The 18,261-nt window shown below is 31.8% G+C and overlaps 1 protein-coding gene across 11 annotated transcripts in view; it reads right to left on the bottom strand.

The window, feature by feature from the left end:
- Positions 1–1,441: 1,441 nt before the first annotated feature.
- Positions 1,442–18,261, bottom strand: part of LOC148278663 (adipokinetic hormone/corazonin-related peptide receptor variant I-like) — a 115,879-nt gene continuing 99,059 nt past the window's right edge. For 9 of the 11 annotated variants that reach the window (XM_088231054.1, XM_088231045.1, XM_088231049.1 and 6 more), the window contains 3 exons: positions 17,210–17,272; positions 5,020–5,102; positions 1,442–1,842 (listed from right to left, as the gene is read on the bottom strand). In XM_088231054.1, coding sequence (XP_088087180.1) covers positions 1,600–1,842; positions 5,020–5,102; positions 17,210–17,272 — 389 coding nt within the window. In that variant the 3' untranslated portion in view covers positions 1,442–1,599. The remainder of the gene's footprint in view (positions 1,843–5,019; positions 5,103–17,209; positions 17,273–18,261) is intronic. The other 2 variants (XM_088231055.1, XM_088231047.1) reach the window with 1 other exon arrangement.

The raw sequence follows: 18,261 nt of genomic DNA, 5'->3' as shown, positions 1-18,261 counted from the left end.
ATTTTTATAGAAAACCAGCAAAGCAAACTGGAAAAAATTCAAAGTCACCTTACAGAAAATAATTAAAGAAAAAGAACTTAATCAAATAAAAATAGACAGTAATTATTTGTGACACTTATTTGTGTTAGTGCTCCCAAGAGTCACATCCAAATGTGATTGTAAACTGCTATACAGTACACAAACACTCACACGTAAAATTAAACACAAAGCACTAACACCAACAACAGCACAAATATATCACCTTGAATAAATAATAGCAAGGGAAACACAATGCAACACAACCGAGAAAAAAAAAACCTAGCCTAACCCAACCTAAGCTTTTAAATATATTATTTCGCTTTTGCTATCCCATCTCAAGTTTTTTATTTTGATTAATTTTTTACATTAATCATCATTATTATCGTCGTTCCATTTCCACATATAATGCTGTCTATCTACGGCGTTGCATTGTTATATCTTGATCTTGATCATTTTTATTACATGAAAGTAAGATGATCAGTGTTACGCTTCAGGTACCAGTTCATTAAGACTGTTTACATTTATAAAAGTATAATTTTTATGTTTTTCAATGGAAAGACATCAAACCTGTCTAAATAATACAAAATTCAAAAGGTTCAATTTTATGAAATAACGAAAAATACTATTTTTAAATATCTTTATTAGTTAAATAAACTCATTGAAATAATTGTTTTTGTTAAGGTTAGACGGAATAAATAATAGATAAATAAACTTTTACACCTTTATCATAATATTGATTGAAAAATAACATAGTAATCACTAAATTAATTTTTATAATTTTAAATAAAGCTCCCAACATTCACTTGAAAAAATACATTATTTTTTATGGAACAGTTTTAAAAACAACTTTTTTTAAAGAAGTAAAAAAACAATTTATCTACTTTACAAAAGTTAATTATTAATTTAAGTTAATATCTTACCCTTTTTCGATCAAATTACAAATGAAGATATTTTGTGTGTTTTGTTCACAAATGATGAAACAAAGGAGTTCATTAAATTTTGACGGCACAATATAATATGTTATGTTTTAACTGCGTAGTTTATATATCTAAATAAAGTAAAAACTGTGAACCAGCTTAGGAAATTCAAACAAATATATAATTTTACCGTTACATAACAAACGCAATACAATTGATTACATCAGTGCCCCTAGGACTATACCGCTGTGTCTCTTTGCATTAACAAACTACTCTGTTTCCTCTCACCGTTAGCCATTTGCGTGCAATGTTGTTTTTTGCCATACGTAGTGTGCTGCAGTGAAGTTTCATTACTCAATTTTCTACTATATTTACTTGCGTTTCTCTCCACGGTAGGCAAATTAAAGTGAACTTTACTAAATACTTTTCTTTGCCTGTTATTAGCTTCACTATTCAAAAATGTTGTACTGGCACCTTCGTCGTAACTGCTTTTCTGTTTTCCTCTCTTTCCTCCACTGTTTGGATAAGAAACGCTAGCTTTTATGATAGAAGTCAATTTGATCTGACTATTATCGGTGAGGCTCTCAGAGTTAAGTCTAGATTCCGAAGAATAACTATCGTATTCATCGGGAAGAGTACTTTTTCCCAGAGAGCCCATTTCTTCCTATCTCCATCGTACCTGTTGGTCATAGTACCTATATTCGATAGACATGGTGTTGTCTAAACTTCTCGTGGTTAACATGCTTTGATCAGATATGTTCTTAGAAAGTTCTTCGCCGTATTGATGGTAATCTTCAGATCGAGGATTGGGATCTGAGTGAAACAATGGCCTACATCCGATGTGACTAGACTCTCCCATTGTAGACGCGTGTGTAATCATTGCTGGTCTTTCCTGAATACGTACTTGCTGAAACAAAACCAAATAATACAATTTTAAGGGTATTTTTATTTCAAATTATTTAGATTTATTTATTTGCAAAGAAAAATTAACTACAATTATATTTTGTAAGGCAAATAAAAATAAGGTAAGTGCTATAGTAATTGGTCAAAAATAAGTAAGCGTAAGAATTTATCCAACAATGTTTTGAGTATGTCCAAATGTTTGCAGACTGTCTGGGTTTTCTCCCTGGTTAGTTATTTAGATCATTATTTGTTGCAACAGAGAAAATAATATTTTTGAGAAGGTAATATGGAAGTCTAGGTATTTACAGAGCGTACGACCTATCATTGGCTTCAAACATAATCAAAACATTGTTGGATTAACTAATTGGTAAAAGAAGAAGTATAAACATTGGAAATTTGTTTTCAGTCGTTGCCTAGTAGGTGAATTGGTTTAGCCAGATGAATCTTACGTACATGATAAAGCAGCTCTTTTACTTCACAAAAAGTCAACAGATTGAGAAGTTGAGGAAATGTGGATGATTAAACATTGGTGGAATAGTGAATGTTACACAATGTATAAAGTGGCCACTTCAACCAGTCAATGACAGGTCATAAGCCTTCTTCTATATTCTATATTCCCTTTACAAAAATGTTCCCCTCTCTGTTGCAATAAATTTGGAGCATGAATTTATCTTCAGCATTAAAATATAAGCTTTTGTGTATTTTTTCTTAAAATGAACACATTAATTACTTTTTTTACCATTAAATTAAGAATTTTCAAATACTGTAGCATGTTTGACTACTATAGCACTCACCCTATACTTATGTACTGAACCAGTAAAGTTCAGTTATTCAGAATATTATCACGAAACTCTCTTAAGATAAAAAAAAACGGATATTAATGTTGTCTAATAATTCTAAAATTATTTTTAAAAGTTTAGATATATAAGAGTATAAATCAAATGTCAGACTATTTTCTTAACACCTGCTTAAAAATAGATTGATAAAAAAAAATGGTACAAGTTCTAGTAAAAAAAACATTTTAAGTACATTATTTAGATTATTAATATGATTTTATTAGATGGATGAATATATTTATTTTTATTTAACCACTTGTTATCTTAGATCATTTTGTCAATATTATCAAAAATATAATATAAATGAGTGAAATAAATATATTTATGTAATGTTTAAACGAAGTTTGTACAACTTTATAGAAAAAAATGTATGCAGACGACATGTCTATGCAATTGAATTTTTATACATTAGTGAGTAAAATACGGTCTGCTGTTTTCTCAATTGCAAGTTATAAAAAAACTAAAACGCCCAAAAATCAAAGTTTTAGCTATGTGTTTGCCGTTTATTTGCTCTTCGTGTTCGTCAAACAACCAATTCAGAACTCTTTTCCTGATTTTGTCGAAAATGCTTATCTCAACCATGTTTGGTGCGTGGATTTGGACAGAATTTCACATCTTTTGTATATATTTTTACCACAAATAAAAAGGAAATGATATTGAATTGTTTAAACATTTTTCTTTGTAAACCATGTATTTGTATTATTTATTGGATTGAATAAATTAATAAGTCTAAGAGATCACTCATTTTGACACCACATTAACCTGGCACAAATTTTCGTTCTTTTTTTTAAACTTTGTATGTCGCATCCATATATGACGGTTGGTACCAGGACTCTTTTGTAAACTGCTAATTTCCCCTCTTGCGATAAAATCTGATTTTCCAGGGCGTTTGCCGTGTTTCGGGCACTTACTTTCCTTTCACTACATTTATCAGTATGTCTATCCCTAGTAAACACACTTCCAAGATACACAAATCCTTCTACCTATTTCAAGATACCATCGTTTACAGTGATCTCACATTTAGTCATCCTTTCATTTCTTTCAAAAACATATTCAATTTATCAATATTTATCACAGAATCATTTCCTCTGTAGACCTTAACCGAGATTAAAATAATTTTGATTGTCAGCTCAGTGTCATAAGCATTCAAAAGTCATATGACAGTAGTAAAATCACCTGATTTTTCTCCCATTCCTAAACCTTTCCGTTCATTAATGCAGTATATATAGATATATACATACGTTAAACAGATATAGTGACATTAGAAATTTCTGTTCCACTTTTTAAGGAATGTCAAACCACGATGTGTATAATCGATTTACCCATACCCAATGCTGTTCTTATATAGAGAAGCAATAGACCGCATCAAATCACCGTTCACTTTCCAAACCCCGATAGTACCTTCCATAATGTATATCTTTCAACTCTATCAAATGTTCTTTGCAGATCGACAAATGCGCAGAAAAGCTTTTGGTTTTTGTCAAGAATTTTATTTGATTCCATATAATATATTTTTCCATTTGTAAAACTTCTTTACATATCCCACGCTTTATCTTAAGTCACTTTTTTTAGTCACTCTCTCAATCAGTTTTTTGCACACATTTTGCCAACAGTGCTAAAAAGGCTGATAATGCTACAATAATACCCGCACCCCAACCTTGAGCCTTTTTCCTCATAGAGAGCCATAATAACAGTGTTTTTTCTAATCAGCAATAGAGACCTACTTCTCAAAACATAAGTAAAAAGTTTGTGCAGCCACAAAAAAAAATTCACCACCAGCTTTCATAAACTCTGTAGCAATATTATCAAAAAATTGTGCTTTTCCATTCTTCATATATTTGGCCGCACTTATTTTTTCTTCCATATGTATCTCTGTCGTATCACGGCCTGTATCCAATGACTTGTAAAAGTATTGCACTTTCTATATTTTCTGTGTGTTTCATACATATCCTCAAAGTATTTCTTCCTTCCCTTTTATATTCCACTATCATTTGTCACCATTTTTCCATATTTTTCTATTACTACTGTTATACATCGACAATCATTTCTATTTCGGGAATGTTTTACCGCTTTCCTGAATATTTTCCAAGAAATGTTTTTTTACCCAACATATTTCCATTGCTGATTCACGCATCATTTTTCAAGCATTTCTATATTTCATCAATGCCCATATTTTCTACACTTTTCCAGCCCTTTAAACATAAGTTTAAGGTTCACTTATTTAAATTGAGTGATAAAATAAAAATATTTACACAACTTATTAAATATTAAATTATGTTTACAAAATTTTTTAGCCATAAAACACCTTAAAAAATTACCGAAAAAATGCATTTTGCGTGATATACCTTTTGTCCATTAGTGATTGTGAGATTCATATGTCTGTTGATGTTGTTGCAAGTTGCAGTACTTTTTGTGGTCCCAGACCCAACTGTAACAAGAAATAAAATATTTTACAATTTCCATTCATAAGATAATTTTGTAAAACACTGATAGAAATTTCACCCTTAAACATATTCGTGCATTTATAGAGAATAAAAAATTCAGAGATTTTAGGTAAGAATCGGAATAACGGGACACTGATCCAAAAGACTGCAAGCATGTAGAATAGAACTTGGACGAAAACTTCATCTTAAGTGATAACTACAAGTCAGATTCCATAATTTCGATTTAAAATAGTGAATGTTAAGTTTAAAAACAACTTAAGGAATATTGTGTACTAACTCAGTATCATCATTGCCGTCCAACAGACGCTGCCCGCCTTCTACAAACATAGGGTGAATGAAACTATTGCGGTAAAAACTGTTACCGTTAGGTATGCAAACCTACTAGCGGGCAATAAATATGGATATTTGTTTTCGTCCATTGAACTCGTTTAATTTTTTTTTTTGAACTAAAGAAAGGTACTAACATATGCATGCACAGGCTTCAGAATTCTCTCCGTAGAGAGACAAAGAGACTTCCTGAGTATCTCGACTCTAAATAAACCTACTAAATCGCCATTGAAAAAGCAAAAACGGAATCCTGGAAGAATTATTGCGGCTCTCAAAATAGAGAAACCGCCTGGTCTGCAATTCACAGAGTGCTGGTCAACCAGAAAAAGACCATTCCATTAGCGACACTTAAGGATGGCAGTGAATACTTGGCTTCGGCTGAGGAAAGCGCTAGACGTCTATTGAAGAGGTTTTTTCCGGACGACGACAATTCACAACAAGAGACTCGTGAGCAAATCGACATCAAGCGGATGGCAAATATCATACCCTATACAGAAAGCAACCCGATATTTACGGTGGAAGAGATTGAAGATAAAATATCAAATATTAATCCAAAAAAAGCGCCCGGTGAAAACCATTTCACCGCAGACATCTGCCTTCACTTCTTCAACGTGGACAGGTCGCTGGTACTGGGTTTGTATAATGCATGTCTCAGAGTGAGCCACTTTCCAACTCAATGGAAAAAAGCGAGGGTCATTGTCATACCCAAATCGGAAAAAGATGACCTTCAAGACATTAAGTCCTACAGAACGATCGGACTCATCTCGGTATTTGGAAAAGTATTTGAAAAGCTAATGATCAATCGGAAATATATTTAAGAACCAACATTTATTTACAAGTAATTCAAATAGATCAAGTCAAAGAAGAAATCGTGTGTTAGACATACCACATTGTAAAACGAGGCTCGCACAGAGACATGCATATTTTATAGGCCCAAAAATTTTTAATCATTTTTTACTGATAATATTTCATTGATTCCAAACTTTCAAAATTTTCCTTCTTTTGAAAAATATGAACTCTTTTTTTCTGATTTATTTTGTTGCCTTTCAATAACAAGAAATATTTTTGTGTTTTTTTTAAAAATATTTTTTATTTCCTTTTTAATTATTTTAAAAAGAAAACCCAAATATTATCTTTTACAGAATATTTTATTTTTTCTTTTTTATGTTACACAAAAATATTATAACTGTCCATTATTTATTATAAGAGGAAACATTAATTAACATTTTCTTGTATACCCACAAGCATGCCTTTGTGGGATTTTTTGTTTACTATTTTTTTATTAATATTTATTTCATTGCTATGTAATTATAGTTTATTTTTTTAATACTCTGTTTTATAATTATGTTTATTGTAAAAGAAAAACTGGCATTTTCATCGCAAAGGTAAGTTGAGTCAGAATCAATACGGATTTACACCCCAGAAATCAAGTCCAATACCAATCAAGGTAATCAGGACTGCACTGCATGACAATAAAATAATCGTAGCAATCTTGTTTGACATAAAAAAGCCTTTAATAATGCTTGGTGGCCATTTTAAATGTGCTAACTGAGCAGCAAGAAGTGGTTTAGAAATTTGTTTCTGTTGGTGAAGAGCTTTCATCAAGAAAGGAAAGTTGCATTGTCATACTTCGATGCCACTCTCGAAAAAGTAACGACCAAAGGATGCGTGCAGGAATCCTCCTGTGGACCGAGCTTCTGGAATTACATCTTAGATGATGAACTCCAGAAAGACTTGGGTGCGGCAGTCGAACTGAAGGCATTTGCGAACGACCTTTTCTTGACAGCCGTGACAGACAATACAACAGAACTTGAGAGGATGACAAACAATGCGCTGAAGATGATCACAACATGGGGCTCAAAAGCTTAACTCTAATTCACCGAAGACAAAACCAACGCGATGTTTTTAACCAGAAGAAAGGACCGCCAACCAGCCATTTATATGAACGGAATCCAGTTGAACTATGTAGACCACTTAAAGGTTTTGGGTTTTAAAGATCGCAACCTCAATTGGTCCAAACACGTTGACAGTGTTTGTAAAAAAGCCGCAGGTATTACAAACAAACTCGTGAGAGCCACATAGGGTGCGTCGCCAAAGGTTATGCAGCAAATATACGTAGGCACTGTAGAGCCTCTGATTACGTACGTCTCAAGCATGTGGGTGGACGTGGTCAGCAAGAAATTCAATCGAAAGAAATCGAACTCCATCCAACGACAAATAGCCCTCAAGTCATGCAAAGGATACCGAACAATCTCCTTGGTATCAGCACAGGTTTTGAGTGGATTCATGCCACTCGAGATCAGGGAGCTTGCAGAAGCATATTTATTTATTTATTTTGTTCATTAACGCCCAAAAGGCATATACAAAAAATAAAAATGAAATACATGCTAACATACTAAATAATAAACAGAAAAAACATGTGACATTAGTAAAAAGTGATAAAATAAAAAGTTTTACAAAGTAAAAATAAAAAACAATAATAACAAAGGTATGCAAGAAAAAACAGTAAGCATATAAACAAAAAATGCAAAAATTTAAGCTTATGAAATAAATTCTGTAAAGCAAACAATAAATAAAGTGTTACAGTAAGCAAGAAAGACAAATTTATATATTTATATGAAATGCGTATTTGCCAATACTACAGTGCAATTTGATATAATAGTCAAAAATAAAAAAAACAAGTACAAAGTAATAAAAATAAACAAGTAGGGATTTTTTTAATTTATGAAATTGAATTGTCAATAATAGTTTGACGAGCAGCTACAAATAAACTTGATATTATGGACTTATAAGATGGTAAAGAATTGGACAGAATGTCTGCAGCCGTTCCATAAGTGTTACCTTACCTATGCAGTCTCGGTATCGATGAATTGTTTTGTTGGTTGAAAGAAGTACTAGAGCAATTAAACAATAAAGTAATCCTAGTGTTGACAGCGGGTACTCTAAAATTAATCAATTCAAGTATTTTTGGTACGTAAAAAAGAGAGTTTACAATTTTATACAGTACAATGAGATCATTAATAGTTTTTCTTTCAGAAAGTGTTGTTAGGTTGAGCAGTGTTAGTAAATAGTCATAATTTACATTTTGTATTGGAATGTTTAATTTGTAGTTTCATTGTGGTAGAAATTTATGTTGAACGTTTGCTATATTATAAACATAAACATTATAGCAGGGTGACCATATTGATGAATTGAAATCTAAATTATTTCTTACAAGAAAACAGTATAATATTTTTAATGATCGGATGGACTTGAAATTTTTTGTGTTTCTCAAAATAAAGCCCAACATTTTTAATACCCTGCTTGAAATTTCATTAACATGATATACAAAAGACAATTTTTGATCAAAAGATACCCCAAGATCCTTTATCACTGATACTGTAGAAAGATTGAAACCGTCAATACTGTAACAAAAAATGAGCGGTTTTTGTATTCGATGAAAACGAATGATCTGTAATTTTTTAGTGTTTAAGTACATTTTATTTTCTTTACACCACTCATCTAGAGAATTGAGGTTCTGTTGAACAGAAAGGCAATCTTCAAGGGTCTTTATCACCTTATATATTTTAAGGTCATCTGCAAATAGTAAAAACATGACGTCATTAAAAAAAATTGTAATATCGTCGATAAAAAGTAAAAAAAGCACCGGACCTAAATGAGAACCTTGAAGTTCACCACTGGAAGTCTTAAAAAAATAAGAGGAAAAAAACCTTACTTTAACAATTAATTGCCTATCGTTCAAGTTACTAGTTTACCAGTTAAGAAATTTATATATACAGATTTTACATAATTTAGCTAATACCAATTTATGACAGACCTTGTCAAAGGCTTTACAAAAGTCAGTGTATATGGAATCAATTTGTAATTTCTTACCTGGTGATTCACTTACATAATTTTTATAAATAAAGAGGTTAGTAAAAGTAGATCTATTAGATGTAAAACCATGTTGCTGAGGTACAATAATACTCTTAATTTGCACTGATATTTTATCAAAAACAATACTTTCAAATAACTTCGGTATTGTAGACAGGATACAAATTGGTCCGTAGTTTGTAATGTCATTCTTGTCACCCTTTTTGAATATTGGGATAAGATAGCTAGATTTTCATTAACTTGGAAAACAGCCCGAGGTTAAAGAAGTGTTAAAAATATTTTTAATTGGTTCAGCTATTATAGGAAAAGAAGATCTTAAAAACAGTGGTGGGATATTATCTGGACTAGCGGATTCACTGACGTCTAGAGCTTTTATTTTATTTATGACATCATGAAGAGTAATTTGGCAACTAGAAATATCCAAAACGCTATCTAAGGCAATAAAAAGAATGTCATTATCGGTTAGAACATCGTCAAAAACACTTTTAAAATAATCTGCAAATAAGTCAGCAATTTTATGTGGGTCATCTACTCTAATGTCGTCCAAAAACACTAAAACTGGGGATACTGGATTCGCCTTCTTTAAGAGAATTAGTACAATTCCAGAATGTTTTTGAATTACTAGTTACAGAAAGTTCTATTTTATTAATATAAGATTCATAGCATGCCCTAGATAACTTTTTACAATCGGCACGTGACTTTTTGAATTCCAAGTAATGTTAAAGAGAGTTTATTTCTTTAAAGCGTTTGTGGATACTTTTTTTATTATGTACAGCATCAATGGCATCTTTACTTAACTATATAAGAAAAGTCAAAGTTTAACCAGTGCATAATAGGACATACTTATTTATAATATTATTTAAATTCGAGTTAAAAGTTTCTAGCATATCTTCTACGTCATTTTGGTTTGTGAAAGATCAGTCAATTTTCCTGAGTAATTTTAAAATGTTTGCGTAGTTCGCTTTATGAAAGTAAAGCTTAGGCTCCTTGACACAATTAATTATGTGTTTTAGCTTAGCTTAAAAATACAATGTCCAGAGGAGGATGGAAATGATCTTGAGGAAGAAGCTCTGCAGACGATGTTGACACGTTGATTTCACTAATACATAAAGTACCAGAATCACGTGGCACAAATTTAGGTATATTAGTAAATACCAGGTCAAGCTGATGGTCCATAAAATTTAACATTGAACACACTTCTGACAACCCTACAAAGTTTGACATATCCATTATTTCACGAGCGTGTGCATTTGAAGTGAAGAAGAACCTCAGCTTGCAAGACTTACCGCAGGACAGATTTTACCAGGGAGTGAAAGACTTTTTCTCACTGCCTCATCCGGTGGAGCGCTATCCAATAGATCACGGCTATGGTAATCAAGTTCTGCCTGGGACGGTGCAGAAAGAGTTAAGGATCTACACATATGACAGTCTCTTGGATAGCAAAGTGAGTGCAGCGTTTGTGTCATAAAACTACAGTCGAGAAAGTTGAAACTTGGCAGTTTCTGCTCCGTGTTTCAGGCGAAACTCTTTGCGAACAGAGAAGTCTTGGTTTATATTGTTAAGAAACCACCAAACAGATGGAAAAAAATAACAATCCTTACAGATTGCAAATCTGGTGTCCATGAAATAACTGACTGAAATTCGGTCAACCCTATTGTAATAGACATAAAAATAGATATCCAGAAGCTACGATGCAAACACCTGGACATGTACATTGGCTGGATACGAGAAAATTTAAACTCGGTGATTTTCGCTCCGTGTTTCAGGTGAATTTTTTTAGTGATTAGAAAAGCCTTGATCTATATTTTGAAGAAGTCATCAAACATATAGAAGAAAATAACAATTCTGACAGATTGCAAACTGGGCATCAATGCAATAACTGACTGAAATTCAGTTTACTTTATTGTAATGGACATCAGAACAGATATTTAAAAGCTGCGATGCAGACACCAGGACGTGTACATTGGCTGAATACGGGGATACTGCGGAATCTTTGGCAACAAAAAATCTGACAAAAAGGCTGAGAAAACTACGTTCAAGAAGACAGCCCCCGATTTTGCCGATTCCCCGCTCAGCTTTGCCAAAAAGAAAATAAGAAGCAGAACCCTTCAACTCTGGAACGATGGTTATTTAAATAAACCTACCGGATAACAAAAATGTTTTTCCCTACCATTTTCCATGTCTATGATTTCAGGAGAATGCTGAATGCTGGCTACGAGCTCACCCAGATTCTTACGGGTCATGGTGAGTTTATGAGCTACCTGCATCGTTTCAAGCTATCCGAGATCAACAGATGAACATGCAACGATGAAACTCCTCAAGATGTCCCTCACATGTTGATGCATTGCCTCTTTTTAGTATTTAAAGACAACAGCTAAAGGCGCGATGCAGAAGCTTGGGTAAAGATCTATGCGACATCCCATCGGTGATAGGTAATAAAGAACTCACACGGTTAAACTGATATCTTACGAATATGTATAAGAATTAAGATGTGGTTTCAAAATATTACTCAGTGAAAACATTATTAGTCAAATAACCCAATATAGGTCATTTTCAGTCAAATAACCCAAAGGTTGAAAAAAATTCTGATAAATAGGAAAGTGGTTTAAAAGTCATTTATTAAACAGAGATCTTTTGAAAATCATTTATTTTATAAACATCACTAGGTTACAACATTACGTAGGTAAAGAATAAATCTTTTTAACTCTACTATAATGTATGATGCATGCTTCGTTTTTTTACAATATGTATCATTTTCATAGATTTAAAAGTTTTTTTCAACAATTTGCCGCTTAAATTCAAAAGAGCCACAAATAAAAATCCCAGAAATTTCATTTTGTTGCAAAAATGAAACTTGAATTAGTTACATTTTTCTAAAAGAAAAAAACTCCCATGGATTTGGCATTTTAAATGATTCAAATCACAAAACGGCTCAATTAACATTCTGCGTTACGGTGTCTTACTTCCTTTATGGGCTATACCACAAAACTTCAAAATTAGATAGATACAGCTTTAAAAACGCATGTATTGACTCTAACTTAAAACATAAATCTAAAAGGTGAGATTATAAATAGAAAATGAAAATTTATGTTAAAAACTTTAATTGGCTCGGTAGAGCCAATCAAAGTTTTCTGTAGAAAAAAGAAAATTTTCTGTTTGTGGCCCTTTTGAATTTAAGCAGCAAATTGGCTGTTGCAAGATATCATTTGCTAATTAAATTATTGAAAACATTATTTCTAGGTCACCGTGACGTCATATTCAAGTGTGCCACCTTCAGTGGCAGAATATAATGTATAATATTGGCGAGTACATTTTGGAGTAATTTTATCAAAGCTTCAACATGTCAAGGCATATCAAATATGCTTAAGTATAAGTGTTATAATATAGATCTCGTATACCGTGAAAACTGTAGACTGTCTTGAGTCAAGAGTGAGACTAAAATATTCATAACTAGCGGACCCGACAGACGTTGACCTGCCCAAACGCTAGCTTGCATGCTATTAGCTGGTTAAACAGACATTTTTTCGTAATAAATTACTGACGTTATTTATTTTGGGCTTGTTTGAGTTATTTATGTATTCGAAATAAGGGTTTGTTTTTCGTTTTATCTCTTTATGTGATTGGTTAAGAAGCTTCATCGTACTCAAATCGAAATCGTGCAAAAATCACTACTGTAGTGCTAGAATCTATGGAGAAAATACGTGAATGCGTGTTAATGAAGAAAAATCAGACCAAGTTTTACCCTGAGCCTTCTAAAATTATGACACCCAACTCATGCCCAACGCAAATTTAGTCATTTTTTTAATCGCCAGCCGTGTCTTGATGTGAGCTTGACAATTGATTCGAAACCAAAATAAATTACAAAAATGACAAAATACATCGTTTTAACTTTGCACATTTCATCGCATTACATATTTTACTTGTACGAATAATTTCAAATCAGCAAAAGTGCTGGTATGAGGGGATATAATTTATTATGACACTATAATCTTAATAAAAAGTCAATAAAATAACATCACATATCACTAAGACGGGCTGTAAAAACTGTTTCATCCAGATGTTTTTAAGTACGTATATGTTTTGTAATTTTTTTAGGTCATGAGAAAGTGAATTGTAGAACATTGCTGAATATACAAAACTGTTTCTTTTTCTGTTAGTCGTAAGTTGTTTGCAAGTAAAATATTTTTTACGTTCTTGTATTTTTTGTTTGTATATTGCAGTAAAAACCTAATTTAATATTTTTTGTTAAATGAAAAGAAAAATGCTTGATTGTGTCGTGAAAGCGTGCAAAAACTATTCGAATTAAAGGAAAAAGACTTTTCATTGATAATGAGGTACTTAGATTCTTCTTAATGATTGAATTACAAAACAAAAAAACTATTAATATTCAAATATTTAATTTAAGTAGGCACCTAGGTACTTGTTATTGTTAAATGCTTTCCTGCTATAAACTGGTTCAGCAAACGTTTTTTTCGTAAATAAGGACACACGTAAATTATTTTGGACTTTTAAGAGATTTTTATATATTCATAATAAGTGTTAGTTTTTAGTTTTATCTCCTCATGTTATTGGCTATGAAGCCTCGTTGTGATCAAATAAAAAACGTGCAAAAATCTCTACTCAAGTGCGATAATCCATGGAAAAAATACGAAAATACTTGTTAATAAAGGAAAGTTAGACAGCGTTTTACCCTGAGCTTTCTAAAATTATGACACTGAACTCAAGTTCAACGCGAATTTAGTTATTCTTTTACCGCCAGCCATGTTTTGACGTAATCTTGACATTTAATTCAAAACCAAAGTAAATGAAAATAAAAATGCCTGGTTGTGTCATGAAAGCGTGCAAAAACTATTCAGACAAAAGGAAAAAAAACTTCATTAATAATCAGGTACCTAGGTACTTGTTAATGATTGAATTCCAATACTTAAAAATATTTATATTCCCAAACATTGGCTTACCTGTTTTAAACTGGTTCAGCAAACGTTATTTCGTAAATAAACACACGATATTTTTATTTTTTTGGCTTTTTATATATTTGTTATAAAGGTAAGTTTTTTGTTTTATCTCCTTATGTGATTGGCTAAGAAACTTCGTATTGCTCAAATAAAAATCATGTAAAAATCACTACTCTGGTTCCATATTCATGGAGAAAATACGGTAACACGTGTCAATAAATAAAAGTCTGACCACTTTTACCCTGAACTTTTCAAAATTATGACACTCAACTCATAAACGATGTAAATCTAGTCATTTTTTAACCACCAGCCAGGTTTTGACGTGATCTTGACTTGACTTGACTGATTGACTTTTACTTTCAATTTCAATTTATTTATTTTCAATTAAATTCTTTTTAATATAACATATACATTACAAAAATATATTCAATACGTACATATTATGAAAAAGAAAAAAAAATACACGAAAGAGACTCATGTCAAAGTAGTCGAAGAATCCTGCTCCGGAAGACCCCTCCGGAAAACCCCTTCGGATACATGGAACAGATCAATATCTAGAGCGATGTTGTTCAGCATAGCGGTAGCCCTTCCAACAGGCATAACCATAGGCAGGTTGGTCCTGAAGATCGGAATATAAAACAATCTATGCTGACGCTGACTTAGGTAATTATCAAGAACATATAAACCAATGCTCATCATAATTTCAGAATTTTCGATCAAACCGCGCAACAATCGATAAAAATGTGTAGTCAAATACACATTCCTTCTAGTTTCTAAACTGTTGTAGCCAAGCATACCCTGGAAAAACTCGGTCGGGTAGAGCCAAGGATAATACCCGCACTCTCTCATGTAGAGATATCTCAGAAACTTCTTTTGGATTTTCTCTATCACAAGAGAGTACTTCAGTTCATGTGGCCCCCAAATCATCGAGCCACTCTCGAGTCTACTTCGCACCAAGGAGTTGTAAAGAGTTCTCAGTACGCGGGTATTTTCGAAAACCCTTGCAGTACGCAGAACAAATCCTAACATCTTCAATGCATTACCACTGATTGTCTCTATGTGTTCATGAAATGTCAGAGTGCTTACAAATCTAACGCCCAGATCCTTAACATTCGATGTTCGTATCAGATTCTGGTCATTCATTTTGTAGCGAAAAAAAAGAGTTTTTTGGGCCCTAGTGAAGGACGTGACCGAACACTTGGAAACATTAAACCCAAGTTTGTTTCGCTTTCCCCATTCAGATATATTAGACTTAACTGATTGTGTCGTGAAAGTGTGCAAAAACTGTCGGTATAAAAGGAAAAAGACTTTTCATCGATAAGAAGGTACCGAAGTATTTGTTCATAATTAAATTCCAAAACAAAAAAATATTAATTTTCCTGAACGTTGGCTTGCCAGCTATAAGCTTCAGCAAACGTTGTTTCGTAAATAAGAAAACACGTTATTCATTTTTGCCTTTTTTGAGCTATTTATTTATTAGTAATAAGGGTTGGTATTTCGTTTTAACTCTTCGTGTGATTGGCTATGAAGCCTCGTTGTGCTCAAATAAAAATCATGCGGAAATTACTACTGAAAAGAAAAATGACTGATTTTGTAGTCAAAGCGTGCAAAAACTGTCCGGATGATAAGAAAAGGATACTTCATTGATAAGTAGGTACCTAGATACTTGTGTATGATTATTTAATGATGACGTATGACGTTTGAATTCTAAAATTTAAAATTATGAAAATTCTAAAAATGAATTAAAGAAGGTCCTTTTTTTTCCTTTATTAGAGCCTTCTACCAAAACTTTATAACATCGGCCAAAAACAAGGTACATTAATAAACATAAGAGCTACACAAACAGAAATAATTAACAATATAGATACAAACAAAAGACAACAAAAATATAAGTCCAATAATCACATCAAAATATAACATAAATTGAAATAGGCACTAACAAAAAAATCCCACCAAAACCTGATAGTGCCCATTTAACAGAAAAGAAAAACTTACAGTAAAATATTTGAAGCAAGAAAGAACCTTAAAACTAGAAAAATTACAGCAAAATAATCAAAATATTAACAAACATAATCTTATATTATTGATAAATTTAACTTTTAAAATAACAATTAAAAATTAAATGCCATTAAGTAATAATGACGTTAGAATATTTTACACAAACCTAAAAATGTAGGATAAATTTATTGTAAAAAAATAAAGAATTGATTTAAACGTGATTATTTCAATAAAACAAAAAATATAAAAAATCAGAATAGGGAACAGTTTGAACATAAAAAAATATAAACAGAATTGATAAATAATTTGTACAAGAAAAAAGTTAAGATAAATGAACTGGAAAGGTTTTAAAAAACATGAGTAAAATATCGAGTAGGTACTTGTTTATAGTTGAATTCCAAAACATCAATCAATTGTTTTGAAATGTCAAACTCTGGTCTACTTACAAACAGTGGTGCATTTCGTGTAATAATCCGTTTTTCAAAAATGTTTTAAAAAATCAGATAAAATTATTAAGGCATCACTAAAAATCTATTAAAAATAACTTCATATGTTGAAATTGAGATACTGTAAGGAAATCATTCAATTTAGTATTTATTAACAATGCTTTTTCATTGTAAACGTTAAAATTCAAACTTTTTTAATACACAAAAAAACAACATCCTCCGATATTTTCAATGTATGCATTTTGGACGAATGCAACCCTGGAAAATCGATGAAAGCACAAATATGCTTCTCTCTTTTTTTCTACTCAATATATTGAAGGTGTTATTATTTGTAAACTTTAAGGACGTAAATTAGAAAATTTTGCAAAAAACCGCACGTAAATTTTTTAAAGCCATTTTCGAGTTTTTGCGAGACACAACACGGTGAATTATTTATATTTATATATATATATATATAGATATATACAAAGATAAGTTGTGGTGGTTAGTTACCTTCATAAAACAAGTTGCGCGCGCACCTCACTAGACATCCAATGAGCCCGCCTTTGTCCGAACCTGCAACACAAACAGTATGGCGGGCTCACTTTACATAATATTATACAAAACGCGTACTTCTAATACTCCTCACTGTCAATAAAATGTTGTCTCTAACTTATTATAACCATACAATGTTCATATTGGACACCATTTTACGTTTTTGTTACATTTCACCTAAATTATTTACAATGTTTACTATTTTTATCATTTTTAAAGTTTTTGTGAATTTTCAATTTTAATTTTGAAAGTTCGATGCACGCCACTTGTAATTTATGTATTTTTCGTAATTAAGAATCATTCTCCTTTTTTAACGCGTAATTTAATTAAGAATTTTATTTTTTGACGGAGTCATTTCACTCTTATTTATGTATATAATATATCCTCGTATAATTATTCTGTACGTGTGATGTCACTGATCTCCTCTAAAACGGCTTACCGATTTACGTGCAGTTTTCAGCGATGTAGATCTTTGCACTGCGCGACCTGCGCGTGTTCGTAAATATTAAAAAAATCAATCTGATTGTAAAAAAAGATTTGTAAAAAAAAAGTTTGGAGCAAATATATTTTTTTCATCGACCTACCAGGGTTGCATTCGATTAAAATGCATTTTCGAAAAATTGGAAGGATGCTGTTTTTTTGTGTTCAAAAAAAGTTTGTTTTGAACGTTTGCAAACAACATTCGCTTTTTATGGATTAAATCCCTTAATTCCTTACAATGTATTCCCATTTATTAATTATTACTATATTTTTGGTAAAACAAACATAATATTCTCTGACATTCAATACATTTTCGAAAATTGCATTCATAAATAAAGTGCACCCTTATAAGTAAGTTGAGCAGAGCTTGAAATTTGCAAAAATAATTTTATATTTGAAATTATTTTTAGGAATTATATTATGTTACTCTGACAACGGGCTTTTGCGTCACTGTATAAGGACAGCACAGCATGTGTGAAGGTGAATGGGTCATTCACATCGTGGTTTAATATTCCGAAAGGAGTCAAACA

Source organism: Micrasema longulum, unplaced genomic scaffold, assembly GCF_059751315.1.
Source record: "Micrasema longulum isolate JH-2025_06_02 unplaced genomic scaffold, ASM5975131v1 h1tg000848l, whole genome shotgun sequence".
In the NCBI taxonomy this organism is placed as follows: Eukaryota; Metazoa; Arthropoda; class Insecta; order Trichoptera; family Brachycentridae; genus Micrasema; species Micrasema longulum.
The sequence above is the reverse complement of the archived record's forward strand: the minus strand, read 5'-3'. Positions and strand labels throughout refer to the sequence as shown.